This window comes from Ranitomeya imitator, chromosome 6, assembly GCF_032444005.1.
Source record: "Ranitomeya imitator isolate aRanImi1 chromosome 6, aRanImi1.pri, whole genome shotgun sequence".
Classification (NCBI taxonomy): domain Eukaryota; kingdom Metazoa; phylum Chordata; class Amphibia; order Anura; family Dendrobatidae; genus Ranitomeya; species Ranitomeya imitator.
In genome coordinates this window covers 125015497-125030589 of record NC_091287.1, presented here as the reverse complement: position 1 = coordinate 125030589, position 15093 = coordinate 125015497, and the positions used below count along the sequence as shown (strand labels likewise).

General features: G+C 40.1%; 1 protein-coding gene across 1 annotated transcript in view; it reads right to left on the bottom strand.

Annotated features, from left to right (window-relative positions):
- The window catches only part of LOC138642126 (collagen alpha-4(VI) chain-like), a 303123-nt gene that overhangs the window by 138762 nt on the left and 149268 nt on the right, over window positions 1-15093 (bottom strand). Inside the window, exons 20-25 of the mRNA XM_069730063.1 lie at window positions 12078-12122; window positions 11624-11677; window positions 10822-10884; window positions 9728-9793; window positions 5704-5757; window positions 2544-2579 (exon numbers count right to left, since the gene is read on the bottom strand). Coding sequence (XP_069586164.1) covers window positions 2544-2579; window positions 5704-5757; window positions 9728-9793; window positions 10822-10884; window positions 11624-11677; window positions 12078-12122 — 318 coding nt within the window. The remainder of the gene's footprint in view (window positions 1-2543; window positions 2580-5703; window positions 5758-9727; window positions 9794-10821; window positions 10885-11623; window positions 11678-12077; window positions 12123-15093) is intronic.

The window sequence follows — 15093 nt, the reverse complement described above, 5'->3', positions numbered from 1 at the left end:
AGTGGGGAGAACAATGATGAGGGTGGGGGGAGGACAATGATGAGGTGAGGGAGAACAATGATGGGGATGGTGGGAGGACACTGAGGTGTGATGAGGGAGAAAAATAATGAGGGTGGGGAGAGAACAATGTTGAAGGTGGGGGAAACAACAATGGGGATGGTAGAGAGTACACTGAGGTGTGGTGAGGGAGAACAATAATGAGCATGGGGGAGAGAACAATGTTGAAGATGAGAAGAACAATGATGGGGTGGTGAAGAGGACACTGAGCATTGATGAAGAGTAATATGTTGGCATGGGGGAGAGGACACTGAAGTGTAGTGGGGAGAACAATGATGGGGATGATGCAGGGGACATTGAGGTGTGGTGGGGAGAACAATGATAAGGGTGGGAGAGAACCATGATGGGGCTGGTGAAAAGGACAATGATAGGGTGGGGGAGAGGACCCAGGTGTGGTTGGAGAGAACAATGATGGGGTGGTGGAGAGGACATTCAGTTGTGGTGGGTGAGAAGAATGATGGGGTAGGACACATGACAATGATGGTGGGGAAGAGGACAATGATGGGGGTGGGAAAGAGGACAATGATGGATGTGCGGGACCCAACACTGATGGGGATGGGGAGACGACAATGAGGGATGTGGGGGAGAGGACAGTGAGGGGTGTGGGGAAATTGAATGGGAGTAAGAGGGACTAATGAAATGGACTTATGAATAGGAGGAGGGGAGGAGGACGTTAGCTATGGATGTTAAATGAATTAAGTGGTGGAAGAGGGTGCTAAGCCCCTGACAGCATCCTCCCCCATCTCACAATTCATTATGACACTATCAGGGACTTAGAATGTATTGGGGAGTGGGAGAGGAGATGGTAAGGTGCATAGGACACTTTATAATGAGTTCAAAGGTGGGAGAAGATGATGTCAGGGACTTGTAATGAATTGGAAGGTGGCGAAGGATGTTAAGCACCTGATAATGCCTTCTCCCACCTCCAAATTCATTATGATGCTATAAATGACTTACCATGAATTATAATGGGACACAGGACATGGACATAGGCTAAGTGCACATATTCAGGATTTGCAGTAGAAAATTCCTAATGTGTTGGCAGGAAGAAAGTTGAGTAAAATACATTTATTTTTTTCCCCATTTTTGCCATGCTTTTGTTATGTATTTCCCCCCACTCGTTAGTTTGGGTGAAATATGTTGCAAGAATTGACATTATGCAGATTTTAATCTGCTGCAAATCTGCAATTAAAAAATAAGCAAGGTGAGCATGAGACTTCATGGATCTCATTCACTTTGCTTGTACTGTAAAACCTTGCATATTTTCTGTGTGTACACAGCCTTACAGTTAATTGGGGAGTGTCAGAGACTGCATAGTTTCTATTTATTGGATGGCAGAGATTATAGTTAATTGGAGGCACAGTGCTGCTTATCACTTTATATTTTGATTTGTGCATTGCTAATAGTATATTAATGGCGGGGTACATTTCTGTGTTCAGGGGCGCAGTTCGAAGGAGACATATGTATGTAAGCAATGTTCTGTAAGTGACCTTATTATTTTCAGGGCTGTGACGATCATCGTGACAAGATGAGTTGTGACTGGAAGATGTCAACGTGAAGGTAATTTTTCTTAATCACAGCGCCCGCTTTTATTCCATTGTCCTCTCTTGATAGGTATAAAATGACTGCTGATGGAGCAGCCAGTGACCAAAAGACCAGTCCATCATCTCCTCCATTACAAAAAAGCTTTTCCATTTTCCATCAGCCGTCATTGCATTATATTATCTAATGAGAGAGGACAGTATGTAACAAAGAACAGGTCGCTATAAATAATCCAATATGGAGCTGTGCATAACAAGAGAGGGCACTGTGTAATAAAGTGTACTTCACCACTCTACATTCTCCAAGCAAGCCAAACTGTAGTTAAAATGTGTCAAAATCATTTTTTCAACACATTTACTCCATTTATTTGTGACATTTGTTATTGCTTTCTGCTACATTTTGCTTAGTAAGTAACTAGCACACAAAAAGGCAACATGTTAAGTTCTATTTTAAACTGTGGTTGCAAACGTACAGTATAGATTTTTGAAGTATTTTAACACTTCCTTCTCTTGCCATCTAGCATCTGTTTGAAAAGCATCACAATGAATTAGAGATGATATTTCACACATCGCCCTTCCTTTCCAGCATCTGGGCGTTAGTGCTCCAGTGGGACATGTATGTGCCAATCAGCATTACTCTACTTGGCTGCAAATTATGAAAATACGAAGTTTCTTTGAAAGTAGTTAGTTTCTTTGAAAGTAGTTATTTGATGAAAACACAAATTCTCAAACATCAGTCTAATTACGCCAAATAAAGCAAAAAAAGTTGAATTAATATGTTTTATGACCACATAAAAAGTTCAATACCTTTGTAATATAATTGTCATTACAATTATGAAGATTAAAAAACATCACTGACATTCTTATTAGTAAATATATCTTAGAGTAAATCATGTAGTCTATTAACAGATTATTATAAGTGTTATACCATCAATGCTTGCTTACCTTTAAGCCAGGAGGTCCTCTGCGACCTTGTGGACCCTTTGTCGAAAATCATGGAAAGTTAATGTCATTACACGTTTGTGATCATAAAACTTGAGAGATTAAGTGGCTTTGTGCATTTTATGCTTTTCCAGGACTTGCTGCACAAAGCCCTGCTACGTTGTTTTCCCAAACACAGACACTTGATAAGTTATTAGTACACTTTCCAATGTTTTTTTTTTCCTTACTTGGACTCTTTTATGAAATAAAAATACAAGTCTGATTTCTACATGCAGGAAATCGCTTGCAGCAGAGTCTGGTAACTTCGTATAAGAAAATATTGTAAAAGTGTCTAGTAAAATAATTTGCTATCTAATATGGAAGTCTCGCAGTCCATTAAATCGAGTAAATATTAACAAAACCAAAGAAAAAACAATGTGCGCATATACCCTAATGAAAATAAATAAGTAAAAAAGCAAGTGCATTAAGTATTTAACATAGGGTATTTAGTAAACACTGTTTTAGATCAAAAAAAGCATAAAGCTGTCCCACCGCGCCAAGGTATACCCAATTGGGACAGTACCACTGAGCTGGCCAGTTCATATATGCTCCCTCCAAAGCTCGGTGTCCGGTTGGGACCCGGTTACTCTCTGCTACTATTCACCCTAGGTTGGTTTTAACATTAGAGAGTGTAGGTACTGTTCCAATTGGGTACACCTTATCACGGTGGGACAGTTTTTTGCTTTTTTTTTTATCAAGAACAGTGTTTGCTAAATACTCTATATTAATTATTTAATGCACTTGCTTTTTTACTTATTTATTTTCATTAGGGTATATGCACACATTGTATTTTCTTTGGTTTTGTTTATTTCCATGGCCACTGTGAACGTGCTTTTACAACATGCATGTTTTCAAGTCATACTCAGACTCAGTTTTCTGGGTTTTTTTTCGAGTAAATATTACTTAGACTATTTAGTGGGCTTCCATGTACTCTCTATGAATGCAACTATACAAAAGGGTACATAAGCACAAAGCAGTTCAGCAGTGTAAATGAGCACAAAGCCACAGCTAAACTGGCCAATAGGTTCCATCAGCTGTCCTGAAAAAGGTACAGTAGGTATCACCAAATGCTTTTGACATCGGGCGGAACAAGGGACAGGCTGAGTAGACCATCACTAGGGGGACCTTGGAGGCTAATACAATTTATACAACTCTACAAATCACTAGGATATGTCATCACTTTATGATCATGTGGTACAACCTCTTTGACCCTCATGATCCCTACAGGCTCTATAGTAAGGACAGGCTGCTCCTCAATAAGGATGGTGCAGCTGTGCTGAGGGAAGAAATGGTCAGACGGATGGAGGAGCTTTTTTACTATCAATGGCTATGCATAAAATAGATAGTTAGAGTTGAAAAAGTGAGGTCAAAAGTAAGTAGGAGTCAATGAGGATGTAGAGGGGGCTAGGCTGTGCAAAGAAATTAGGGATGTGACTAAGGCTACTTTCACACTAGTGTCGTACGACGCACATCGCAATGTGTCGTTTTGGAGAAAAAACGCATACTGCAAAGTTGTCTGCAGGATGCGTTTTTTCCCCATAGACTAACATTGCGATGCATTGCCACACGTCACAACTGTCGTGCGATGGTTGCGTCGTGTTGTGGCGGACCGTCGGAACAAAAAAAATGTTGCTTGCAACGTTTTTTTGTGCGTCGTGTCCGCCATTTCCGACCGCGCATGCGTGGCCGGAACTCTGCCCCCTCCTCCCCGCAACTCACAATGGGGCAGCGGATGCGTTGTAATAATGCATCTGCCACCCCATTGTGCTGATTTATCAGAGGATGCGTCGGTACGTCGGCCCGACGCACTGCAACGGGCCGACGCCGACGCTAGTGTGAAAGTAGCCTAAGAGTAATAAAAGTGCTAATAGTATTAAATGTCTGGTGGTGAATGCAAGACGTCTTGTAAAGAAAATGAATGGATTGGAGACTCTTATGTCAGCCATGGATTATGATGTGGTGGGCATTACTGAAACCTGGATGGACGAAAGCCATTACTGGATGACAAGTGCAGAAAGTTACACTACATTCAAAAGGGACAAGAAAAGAAAAACAAGAAAAATTCTTCCTCCAAGATGGCGCTGCCTGCGCAGTAGCAGCTATCGGATCACCTCTATATACACTGATAGCTGCTGCTGCACAGGCCGGCGGGCTCCATTTTCAAATTGATTTTTTTTGTACTATCTGAATAACATCAAGCACAGTTATTACTAAGACACTAAACATGCGGTCATGCTGCAGCACAGGGGCCATAGCTGGCGTCTGCCTGCAGAAGGTTTTCTTTTCTTCTGTATGTAGAGATATTCATTATGCAAATTGGGGGCAGGGCAGTGAGGGATCAGTGACCTGTCAGCAGTCTTCAGTATGAATACCTAATCAGAGCACCAGATGAAGACCCCCACAGGCCCGCCCTGGGGCAAGGGCATATCATTAACTCAAAACTTAAAATAAAGATTAATGAACAACCATAAGACGGATTTCATCGACCCAGGTATCATTGTAACCAGTATAACGGCATCAACCTGACACAGTCTGTAGGTTACTGTGCACAATCCTGCTGACCGGTTCCCTTTAAGTATTGTCTGGTTCTAATACTTGGGCAGTATATACTTTACAGTGTAAAGTGGTGGGGCATAAAAAAGATTCTTGTACAAAATGATTCACTGCACAGTAAACAAAAGTTCAATGACCTAATATTTAATGGAGTTTTAATTGGATTGGACAATCTGTGCTTAATTTATTCAGGACCCTAATTAAAATGAAAGCAGTGTACACTCACCTACCGGAGAGCAGCTGTTGCTGGAAAGTGACTTCTTGCATCAGTTCCAGGCTTCAGCCAATGACGGATGATCTTTGACTACAACTCATCAATCAGTCATGTCACTCTCCGGGAACAGTGGCGCCAACATCGCTAGAACGGCGCCGCTGGGGAGGTGAGCATATGCTGTTATTATTGTAATTGGGGTTCTGATTTAATTAAGGTGGGGTTTCCAGTAGATAACAATCCCTTCAAGCATTATAAAGTTTTCAATGCAACTTGCTCAATAATATTGCTCTCTTTAAGGTTGTGTACTGTAGCACCACTGTAGACAGCGAAACATTATATAAACAGCTGCAATTTTACCTCTGGGCCGTTATTGCCAGGTTCTCCTTCAACGCCATCTTTTCCTGGTTCTCCCTGTAAAGAAATTTTAACATTTTAAAAATACATCTATGCATGAAATTAAATTTCTAAATGTAAACATTTATTTATTTCTACATGCAGCACAAACTCTGTAATTTACCGGATGTTTAATGGGGCTCATTAATATATTTTATTTATATAGTCAATTGTTATGGGGTTCATATACTTTTTGATTCTTTTCCACTAGAGGATCTGGCATCCATGACTCAAACAAGCCTCATGTGATGGATCAGCTTGTCTGCGCCCCCTTATGAACAACGCGTTGAGGTCATTGTGAACTGGTATAATGGGGTACAAGAGATATCCCTGTGTTTTACAGTGCTTTTTTCTTCTATTCTATATAGATTATTTGCCTTAAACCAAATACCTCTACAGCTTTGTATACTTTAGCACTAACAGCACTTCATATCTGATTGAGCTATTGCACTGATGACATTTTATCATATTGCATTTAAAGAGAACCTGTCAAATGAAAAAACTATTAATCTGCAGATATCTAGTTAATCTGCAAGTTAATAGCGTTCTGAACCTGCCCAGCACCTGCACTTAGATCCACGCTCCAGAAGGAAATTAACTTTATTCCCCGGCAGTGTTCTGATTCCAGTTTAGGGGGGTGGCACCGGCATGGATTCAGTCACTGCTCAGTGTATAGAGAGTGGTGGCTGTTACTGCACCCCCTGCACTGACTGACAGAAGCTCAACAATGAACCCTGCCAACAGTCAGTGCCAGGGAGTGGTTACAGCTGTCATTCTCAATACACAGAGTGGAGACTGAACCTGCGCCAGCGCAGCCCTCATGACTGAAACCGGAGGGCCACGGGGGGGAAATAAAGTTGCGGGCGCCAAGCAAGTTCACAATGCTATTAACCTGATTATTAATTATTGTAGATTAACCCTATATCTGCATGTTAATAACAGGTGACAGTCAGGTTCTCTTTAATCTGTGATTTTCTTCAAATAGTCACTTTACTAGTACACTTCTAAGGATACTATTTCTGTCTCTCTCTTATCAAGGAATCTCACTCATATAAGAGGTTTATTTGAGAACAAGCCTCCTTAGGGATTCCTAGGGTAAGTTAACGGTGAGTAGGGTCACCAATCTAGAGTAACTATTTAGGGTGCCAACCACCGCAGTCTAGTAAGACCATCTGTAGGTTACATTGTATATAGAGAGTATATATGTAAGGTTCCCTTATTCCCTTGAATCCATTTATTTGCCCTGTACTCATTTAGCTTTGTAGTGGATATCAATTGTGACCACCATGGCCATTTACACTTTATTTTTTGGGAACTGTATAGTATTTCTCCTTTTAATTAATAAAGGTTATCTTTTATAGGAGGGGTTAGTTATGTTAGACATTTTTTATATCCTCCTAATTATTGTTGTTTTTTGTTTGTCTATCCACTAGAGGAGCATGACTTATAAAATGCTCTTTTTAATATCAAGGGTGGAGTAGGGGTTCATAAATTATTATTATTATTATTATGAGACTTTTACAAGGTAAGAGAAATCAGAGATTTATGAATGTCTGCAGTTTGTATTGTAAAATCTGGTGGCAGATCTGTTTTGCTTTGTGTATCAGCTTTTTCTCAAATATATTTAATGTTATATTTTCTTTACTTGTCTGAAAATACAGATCAAACCCGGGCATAAATATAGAAGTATATAGAGATAAAAAAAAAAATAGTCACAAAAAGTCACAGAAAGAGGCAGCCATACTTCCAAATTCCTGGTCACAGTTCTAATGCACTTCAGGATGTGGCAAGCCCCATGGTGTCTAGGAAGCCCCCATGTACATTTGTAATAGGAAGCAATGGACGTGACCAATACATGGTGCACTACAAATATCTGTGTGATTGATGTCCACAGATTTATATTTTTTTGCTTGAATGTTCTTTTCTGCGAATTATTTTTCTAAAATCACATTAACTACATTATATAAAATACAGTGTAAATACACATGACAGTAGACATGTTACATGACTGCATTGTAAGTCAAGAGCCGATGTATGTACCCGGCAGAAAATGACTGTGTGTCACAGTCAGGATCTGCCTTTAACACTCAAGTGTGGAGCATAGCTCTACCTGCGACTGTTAACTTAATAAATGCCCCTGTCAAACTTTAACAGCGACATTAACAGCGTGTCGGTGTAGGAGAGTGTCATTCTACTTGCCCAGTGGCAGCAAAACAACATAAGGCTAGGTTCACATTGCGTTAGGGCAATCCGTTTAGCGCATACGCTAGCGGATTGCGCTAACGCAATGTCCCAAAAGGGATCGCGTTTGGCAATCCCGCTAGCGCATATACCCGATCTGCGCTAGCGAGAAACGGACCTCGGACGCTGCAAGCAGGGTCCGCGGTCCATCCGAAACTAACGGGACATCGCTAGTGCATGCCAAAAATGGCATGCGCTAGCGATGCGCTAGAGATCCGTTAGCACATTGCAGTCAATGGGTGCGCTAACGGATCCGTTACATAGCGCTAATTGCAACAATTGCACCATGTAACGGAGTCCGCTAGTGGACACCTATTAACGCAATGTGAACCTAGCCTAAGCGAGGGACACAAATGGATTGCCATAACAGCCTTTTAAAACCTCTGTGCCTGTCATTAGGGAGCTCTTCTGATACCCAGCCTGTGGTCGGGCTTCAAAGGTGACTGTGATTGTTTCTATATAAAGCAATAATCTAGTATTGCTGTATATAGTATAAGCAATCAGACAATCACAGGTTTAAGTCCCTTAAAGGGACTAATGAATAGAGTAAAACATAAAAAAAATGAAAAAAAATAAAAACATAAAAATCAGAATCACCCCCATTAGAAATAAATATATATATATATATAAAAAATAATAAAATACACATATGTGGTGTTGCTGTGTCTCTGAAAGTCTGATGTATCAAAACATAAAATTAATTAACCCAATCTGAAAACACTGCAAAATAGGAAAAATTTCAAAATGCCAACATTTTGGGGTTTTTTCTCACCGCAATGCTGCAAAAAATGTAGTAAAAAGAATAAAAAAATTGTCATATCTATCCAAAAATTATATAAATAAAAGTGTTGGCTCACCCTTCCAAAAATTAAGTTCTATTGACGACAAAATGAAAACGTTATGGGTCTCAGATAATCAAAACTTTTGTTTACAAATTTCCTATTTTTTTTACCATTGAAATAATAAAACTGGACAAGTTTGTTATTGTTGTAATCATAGTGTGAGGAGAATCATGACGGCAGGTCATATTTAACACACAATGCATGGCGTAAAAGCAATTCCCAAAAAACAATGTGAGAATTACTGTGTTTTTTTATGCAATTTCACCATACTTGGAAGTTTTTTCCTATTTTCGAATATACTATTTGGTAAAATGAATTACATTATTCAAAAGTAAATAAGGATGTTTCACGGCGCTTTCTACAGAGGATTCTTAACCCAATTTGAAATAAGAGGGATTTTTAGCCAAAGAACCAAGTATCTCTGATGTTGAATCAGATGGTATTTTATTTGCTGAGTAAAATGCAAAATTTTATTAAAAAAAACAATAAAATCTTATAAAAAAAACACAACAAGTTTTTCTCTTTCCCCTCATCTTCTCATTCCCAGGACCTCTTTCACATTATTCAAAAGTACAACTTTTCTAAAAAAAAAAACAAAAAAAAAAACGAGCCCTCATATGTTTGTGTGTGGATAGAAAAATAAAAAAATTATTATTCTCGGAAGGAGGAGACAAAAAAAACCCAAAAAGGCAAAAATTGAAATTGGCCTTGTCGGAAGCAGGTTAATTATAATATTCTTTTCCATTTGCTATACATAGGTAGCAATTAAGTAGAAACTACAAATATTTGTAAGTTATTCAATGTGACGGGTTTGTGAATGCACTTGCTCATATTTTAGATTAATACTATAATAAATTATAAAAACTATGCGACTGTAAAATGCTGAAAAAATGTATTCTAGTTACCTGTCTTCCTGGGTTTCCGTCAACTCCTTTTGGACCTTGAATATTATTGTTAATACCAGGTTCGCCCTAAAACAATAAATATATTTTGTATCGCGCAACATGGAATTGGCTATAAAATTTGCAAAGTAGCTTGGTAATAGTTATTTCCATACAATGAGGAGTGGTACAGGAATAAAGACAAGAAGAAAAGAAACTGTGAACATGAATATAGTTAGAGTAGTCGGTCTTCAGAAGGTCCTACCACAATCGGTGGTAATGGCAGCCTTCACAATGGGTTAGAGATTAATCTAATAAATGGTCAGGGTTAATTAATAGTTAACCATTTAGCAGTAAATGAAATACAATGAATTTACATGTATATATGTGAACTGGAAATAGAATTTGTATTTGTATTTTAGGTCAAGTTGTGAAGCCGAAGAAAGGTTGATCTCGATCCACAGGTGTATTTTTCAACGTTAATCATTATGCAATTATGGCTTTGCATCAAATAATAACCAATAAGTCTTGTCCTCTGAATTTAACATTATACATAATATGAAGGGCTATGTAATACTTCTTAGCCAAAAGGTGAGGTTCTCTTTAGTAATGTTCATGAACTATTATCAGACATAAACTTATTTTAGGCTTACTATAGATGATAAACACTAAAATAACTTAACACGATAAAATACCGTGTGTTATTTATTATTATTATTATTATTATTATTATTACTACTACTACTATGCACATTCAGCAAAAGAGAAAAGGCGGAAATAATAACAAACAGTAAACTATATTATTATATACTTAAAGGGAATCTGTCATATCCAAAATTGCTATTTACCTGCAGATATTAGGTTAATCTCCAGGTAACTAGGAGTAAATTCATGTTAGGCTGAATTATTGGAACCGTGGCTACAGGGAAAAATCAGCTTCTATCTGTAATGGCTCATTGTATTGCCCGAAGCAAGCGGCCACAGGGAGGATGTATGTTTATTTTCTCTTTTTAGTCGCTGCTCCAGTAAGCAGATGCACAGGATTGTAATGCAATTTTCCTGTAGATTAATCGGACAGGTTCCCTTTACAATTAAACATTTAATGTTGCATTACTTACAGTGTCACCTCTAAGCCCGGGTTCACCCCGTTCACCTGGTTCTCCACGGGGACCTCTTTTGCCCTAGTATTCACAAGCACAAAAAAATGACATCTTTGTATAATAAAAGTACATAATAGATTTGAACATATTAGCATGTCTCCTTGTGAAAATTTGGAAAAAAAAACTATAATGAGGACTATGTATAAATTGTTAATGTTGGTAGCTAGGGACAGTTTTGTGATGGTATTGATCCCTGTTAATTAATTCTGCCTTTCTAATATTAAAATCTGTAAACATTCTTGGCAATTAGTTATTTGTACTTGAAGAATTGTGAAGACTATGAAACAGAATTGTTGCAAAATATTAAGTTTTGGGTAGCAAATCTAATTCTGAGACTAGAATTTTGAGGATTGTGCCAGGTGGGTACTGTTGGCATTCCAAAATTGTCTTATAAGAGAATGCTCAATGATGAGAAATGTGAATAATACAGAAATCTTGGCCATTAGTATGTATAACTTGAAATTAGGTGTGTGCTAAATAACTATTTTTTAGAGAAAGCCATTTATTAGCTATGGCTTAGTGAACACATTTTTAAATGCCCTGTTAGGAAATGCTAAGTTAGTAGAAGAGTTCCCCCCTTTAGGACCCTGATCTATACACATCTCTTGCTCCGGAGAACAGGCACGTTAGAGCTTTTAACGAGGATTGCATTGACTTTGATTGAAAAATTGATTGTAAAATTGTAAAGCTTGAGCTGGGTCTACAAAAGAGTGGATCCTTTTTTGCCAGGTTTCACCCCAGATTACAGCTGTCTACATACCCTTGGTCCTTGACTCCCTGTTTCACCCGGTAAACCAGGATCTCCACGTGTTCCCTAAAAAAGAACAAAAAACGTGTTATAATTATTGCATAAGTTATATAATATTCCAAACAGCTTTTATTAGTAATAGGAGGGATCTATGAAGAAAGCTTCCTAAAGTCAAGGAAAGTCTATAAAGAGGTGAAGATGACAAAAACAGGGTATTTTCTTCCTGCTGTCATATTCAGCTCACCCCTTTTTCCAAAGAACAACAAAGCAAACATTTTAATTATGTATCCAGACTTCAAAAGAATCTTACTCTCCAAATATTTCCCCTTGAGTTCAAATCGAGCCACCTTATTATCCTCATTAACCATTGATAATATTAATGAACTAATGAAATAGTATTTAAACACAAATATAATTTATTATGACATAAAAGAAGTCATGTTAACATTCTAAGACTTTATTTTACCTGCTCCCCTGGGACACCATCAATACCATTATCACCATTATCTCCCTACAAAATAATAAAACAGAATGAAGTGAAATAAAATCATTCCGATTACAAATAAAGATAATTATTGGACACTCAAATTGAGAGTAATAACTTTTCAATATGTAAATGTGAAGCAATACATGGTGCTTAGAGTATAGTTTGTACTAATCTGTGCCATTAAATTTTCATCTTTAACCCCTTACTGCCATCAGACGTACTATTACACCAATGGCGATATCCCCCGCTTTGATGTGGGCTCCGCCGGTGAGCCTGTTATGCTGTGCTATCAGGCAACACAGTGTGCAGTCATCAGCGCACATACAGTGATATGGCAATAACCCAAAAACAATAGAACAAGCTCTGAGACGTGGAATCTCTGCAGACTGCAATACCTGAACCTATCCTCACACAACTAAAAGCAGCAGTGGATTGCGCCTAACACTACCTATGCAACTCGGCACTGCCTGAGGAGCTGACTAGCCTGAAGATAGAAATACAAGCCTGACTTGCCTCAGAGAAATACCCCAAAGGAATAGGCAGCCCCCCACATATAATGACTGTTAGCAAGATGAAAAGACAAAACGTGGGAATGAAATAGATTCAGCAAAGTGAGGCCCGATATTCTAGACAGAGCGAGGATAGCAAAGAGAACTATGCAGTCTACAAAAAACCCTAAAGCAGAACCACGCAAAGGGGGGCAAAAAGACCCACCGTGCCGAACTAACGGCACGGCGGTGCACCCTTTGCGTCTCAGAGCTTCCAGCAAAAGAGAATAGCACAGCTGGACAGAAAAAACGGAAACAAAAACAAAGTAACACTTATCTAGCAGAGCAGCAGGCCACAGGAAAGATGCAGTAGCTCAGATCCAACACTGGAACATTGACAAGGAGCAAGGAAGACAGACTCAGGTGGAGTTAAATAGCAAGGCAGCCAACGAGCTCACCAAAACACCTGAGGGAGGAAGCCCAGAGGCTGCAATACCACTTGTGACCACAGGAGTGAATTCAGCCACAGAATTCACAACAGTACCCCCCCCTTGAGGAGGGGTCACTGAACCCTCACCAGAACCCCCAGGCCGACCAGGATGAGCCACATAAAAGGCACGAACAAGATCTGGGGCATGGACATCAGAGGCAAAAACCCAGGAATTATCCTCCTGAGCATAACCCTTCCATTTGACCAGATACTGGAGTTTCCGTCTAGAGACACGAGAATCCAAAATTTTCTCCACAATATACTCCAATTCCCCCTCCACCAAAACAGGGGCAGGAGGCTCCACAGATGGAACCATAGGTGCCACGTATCTTCTCAACAACGACCTATGGAATACATTATGTATGGAAAAGGAGTCTGGGAGGGTCAGACGAAAAGACACCGGATTGAGAATCTCAGAAATCCTATACGGACCAATAAAACGAGGTTTAAATTTAGGAGAGGAAACCTTCATAGGAATATGACGAGAAGATAACCAAACCAGATCCCCAACACGAAGTCGGGGACCCACACGGCGTCTACGATTAGCGAAAAGCTGAGCCTTCTCCTGGGACAAGGTCAAATTGTCCACTACCTGAGTCCAGATCTGCTGCAACCTGTCCACCACAGAATCCACACCAGGACAGTCCGAAGACTCAACCTGTCCTGAAGAGAAACGAGGATGGAACCCAGAATTGCAGAAAAATGGAGAGACCAAGGTAGCCGAGCTGGCCCGATTATTAAGGGCGAACTCAGCCAACGGCAAAAATGACACCCAATCATCCTGGTCAGCAGAAACAAAACATCTCAGATATGTTTCCAAGGTCTGATTGGTTCGTTCGGTCTGGCCATTAGTCTGAGGATGGAAGGCCGAGGAAAAAGATAGGTCAATGCCCATCCTACCACAAAAGGCTCGCCAGAACCTCGAGACAAACTGGGAACCTCTGTCAGAAACAATATTCTCAGGAATGCCATGCAAACGAACCACATGCTGGAAGAACAAAGGCACCAAATCAGAGGAGGAAGGCAATTTAACCAAGGGCACCAGATGGACCATTTTAGAAAAGCGATCACAGACCACCCAAATGACCGACATCTTTTGAGAAACGGGAAGGTCAGAAATGAAATCCATCGAAATATGTGTCCAAGGCCTCTTCGGGACCGGCAAGGGCAAAAGCAACCCACTGGCACGTGAACAGCAGGGCTTAGCCCTAGCACAAATCCCACAGGACTGCACAAAAGCACGCACATCCCGTGACAGAGATGGCCACCAGAAGGATCTAGCCACTAACTCTCTGGTACCAAAGATTCCTGGATGACCAGCCAGCACCGAACAATGCAGTTCAGAGATAACTTTACTAGTCCACCTATCAGGGACGAACAGTTTCTCGGCCGGACAACGATCAGGTTTATTAGCCTGAAATTTCTGCAACACTCTCCGCAAATCAGGAGAGATGGCAGACACAATGACTCCTTCCTTGAGGATACTCGCCGGCTCAGATAACCCCGGAGAGTCGGGCACAAAACTCCTAGACAGAGCATCCGCCTTCACATTTTTAGAGCCCGGAAGGTACAAAATCACAAAATCAAAACGAGCAAAAAATAACGACCAACGGGCCTGTCTAGGATTCAAGCGCTTGGCAGACTCGAGATAAGTAAGATTCTTATGATCAGTCAATACCACCACGCGATGCTTAGCTCCCTCAAGCCAATGACGCCACTCCTCGAATGCCCACTTCATGGCCAGCAACTCTCGGTTGCCCACATCATAATTACGCTCAGCAGCAGAAAATTTCCTGGAAAAGAAAGCACATGGTTTCAACACTGAGCAACCAGAACCTCTCTGTGACAAAACCGCCCCTGCTCCAATCTCAGAAGCATCAACCTCGACCTGGAACGGAAGAGAAACATCTGGTTGACACAACACAGGGGCACAGCAAAAACGACGCTTCAACTCCTGAAAAGCTTCCACGGCAGCAGAAGACCAATTAACCAAATCAGCACCCTTCTTGGTCAAATC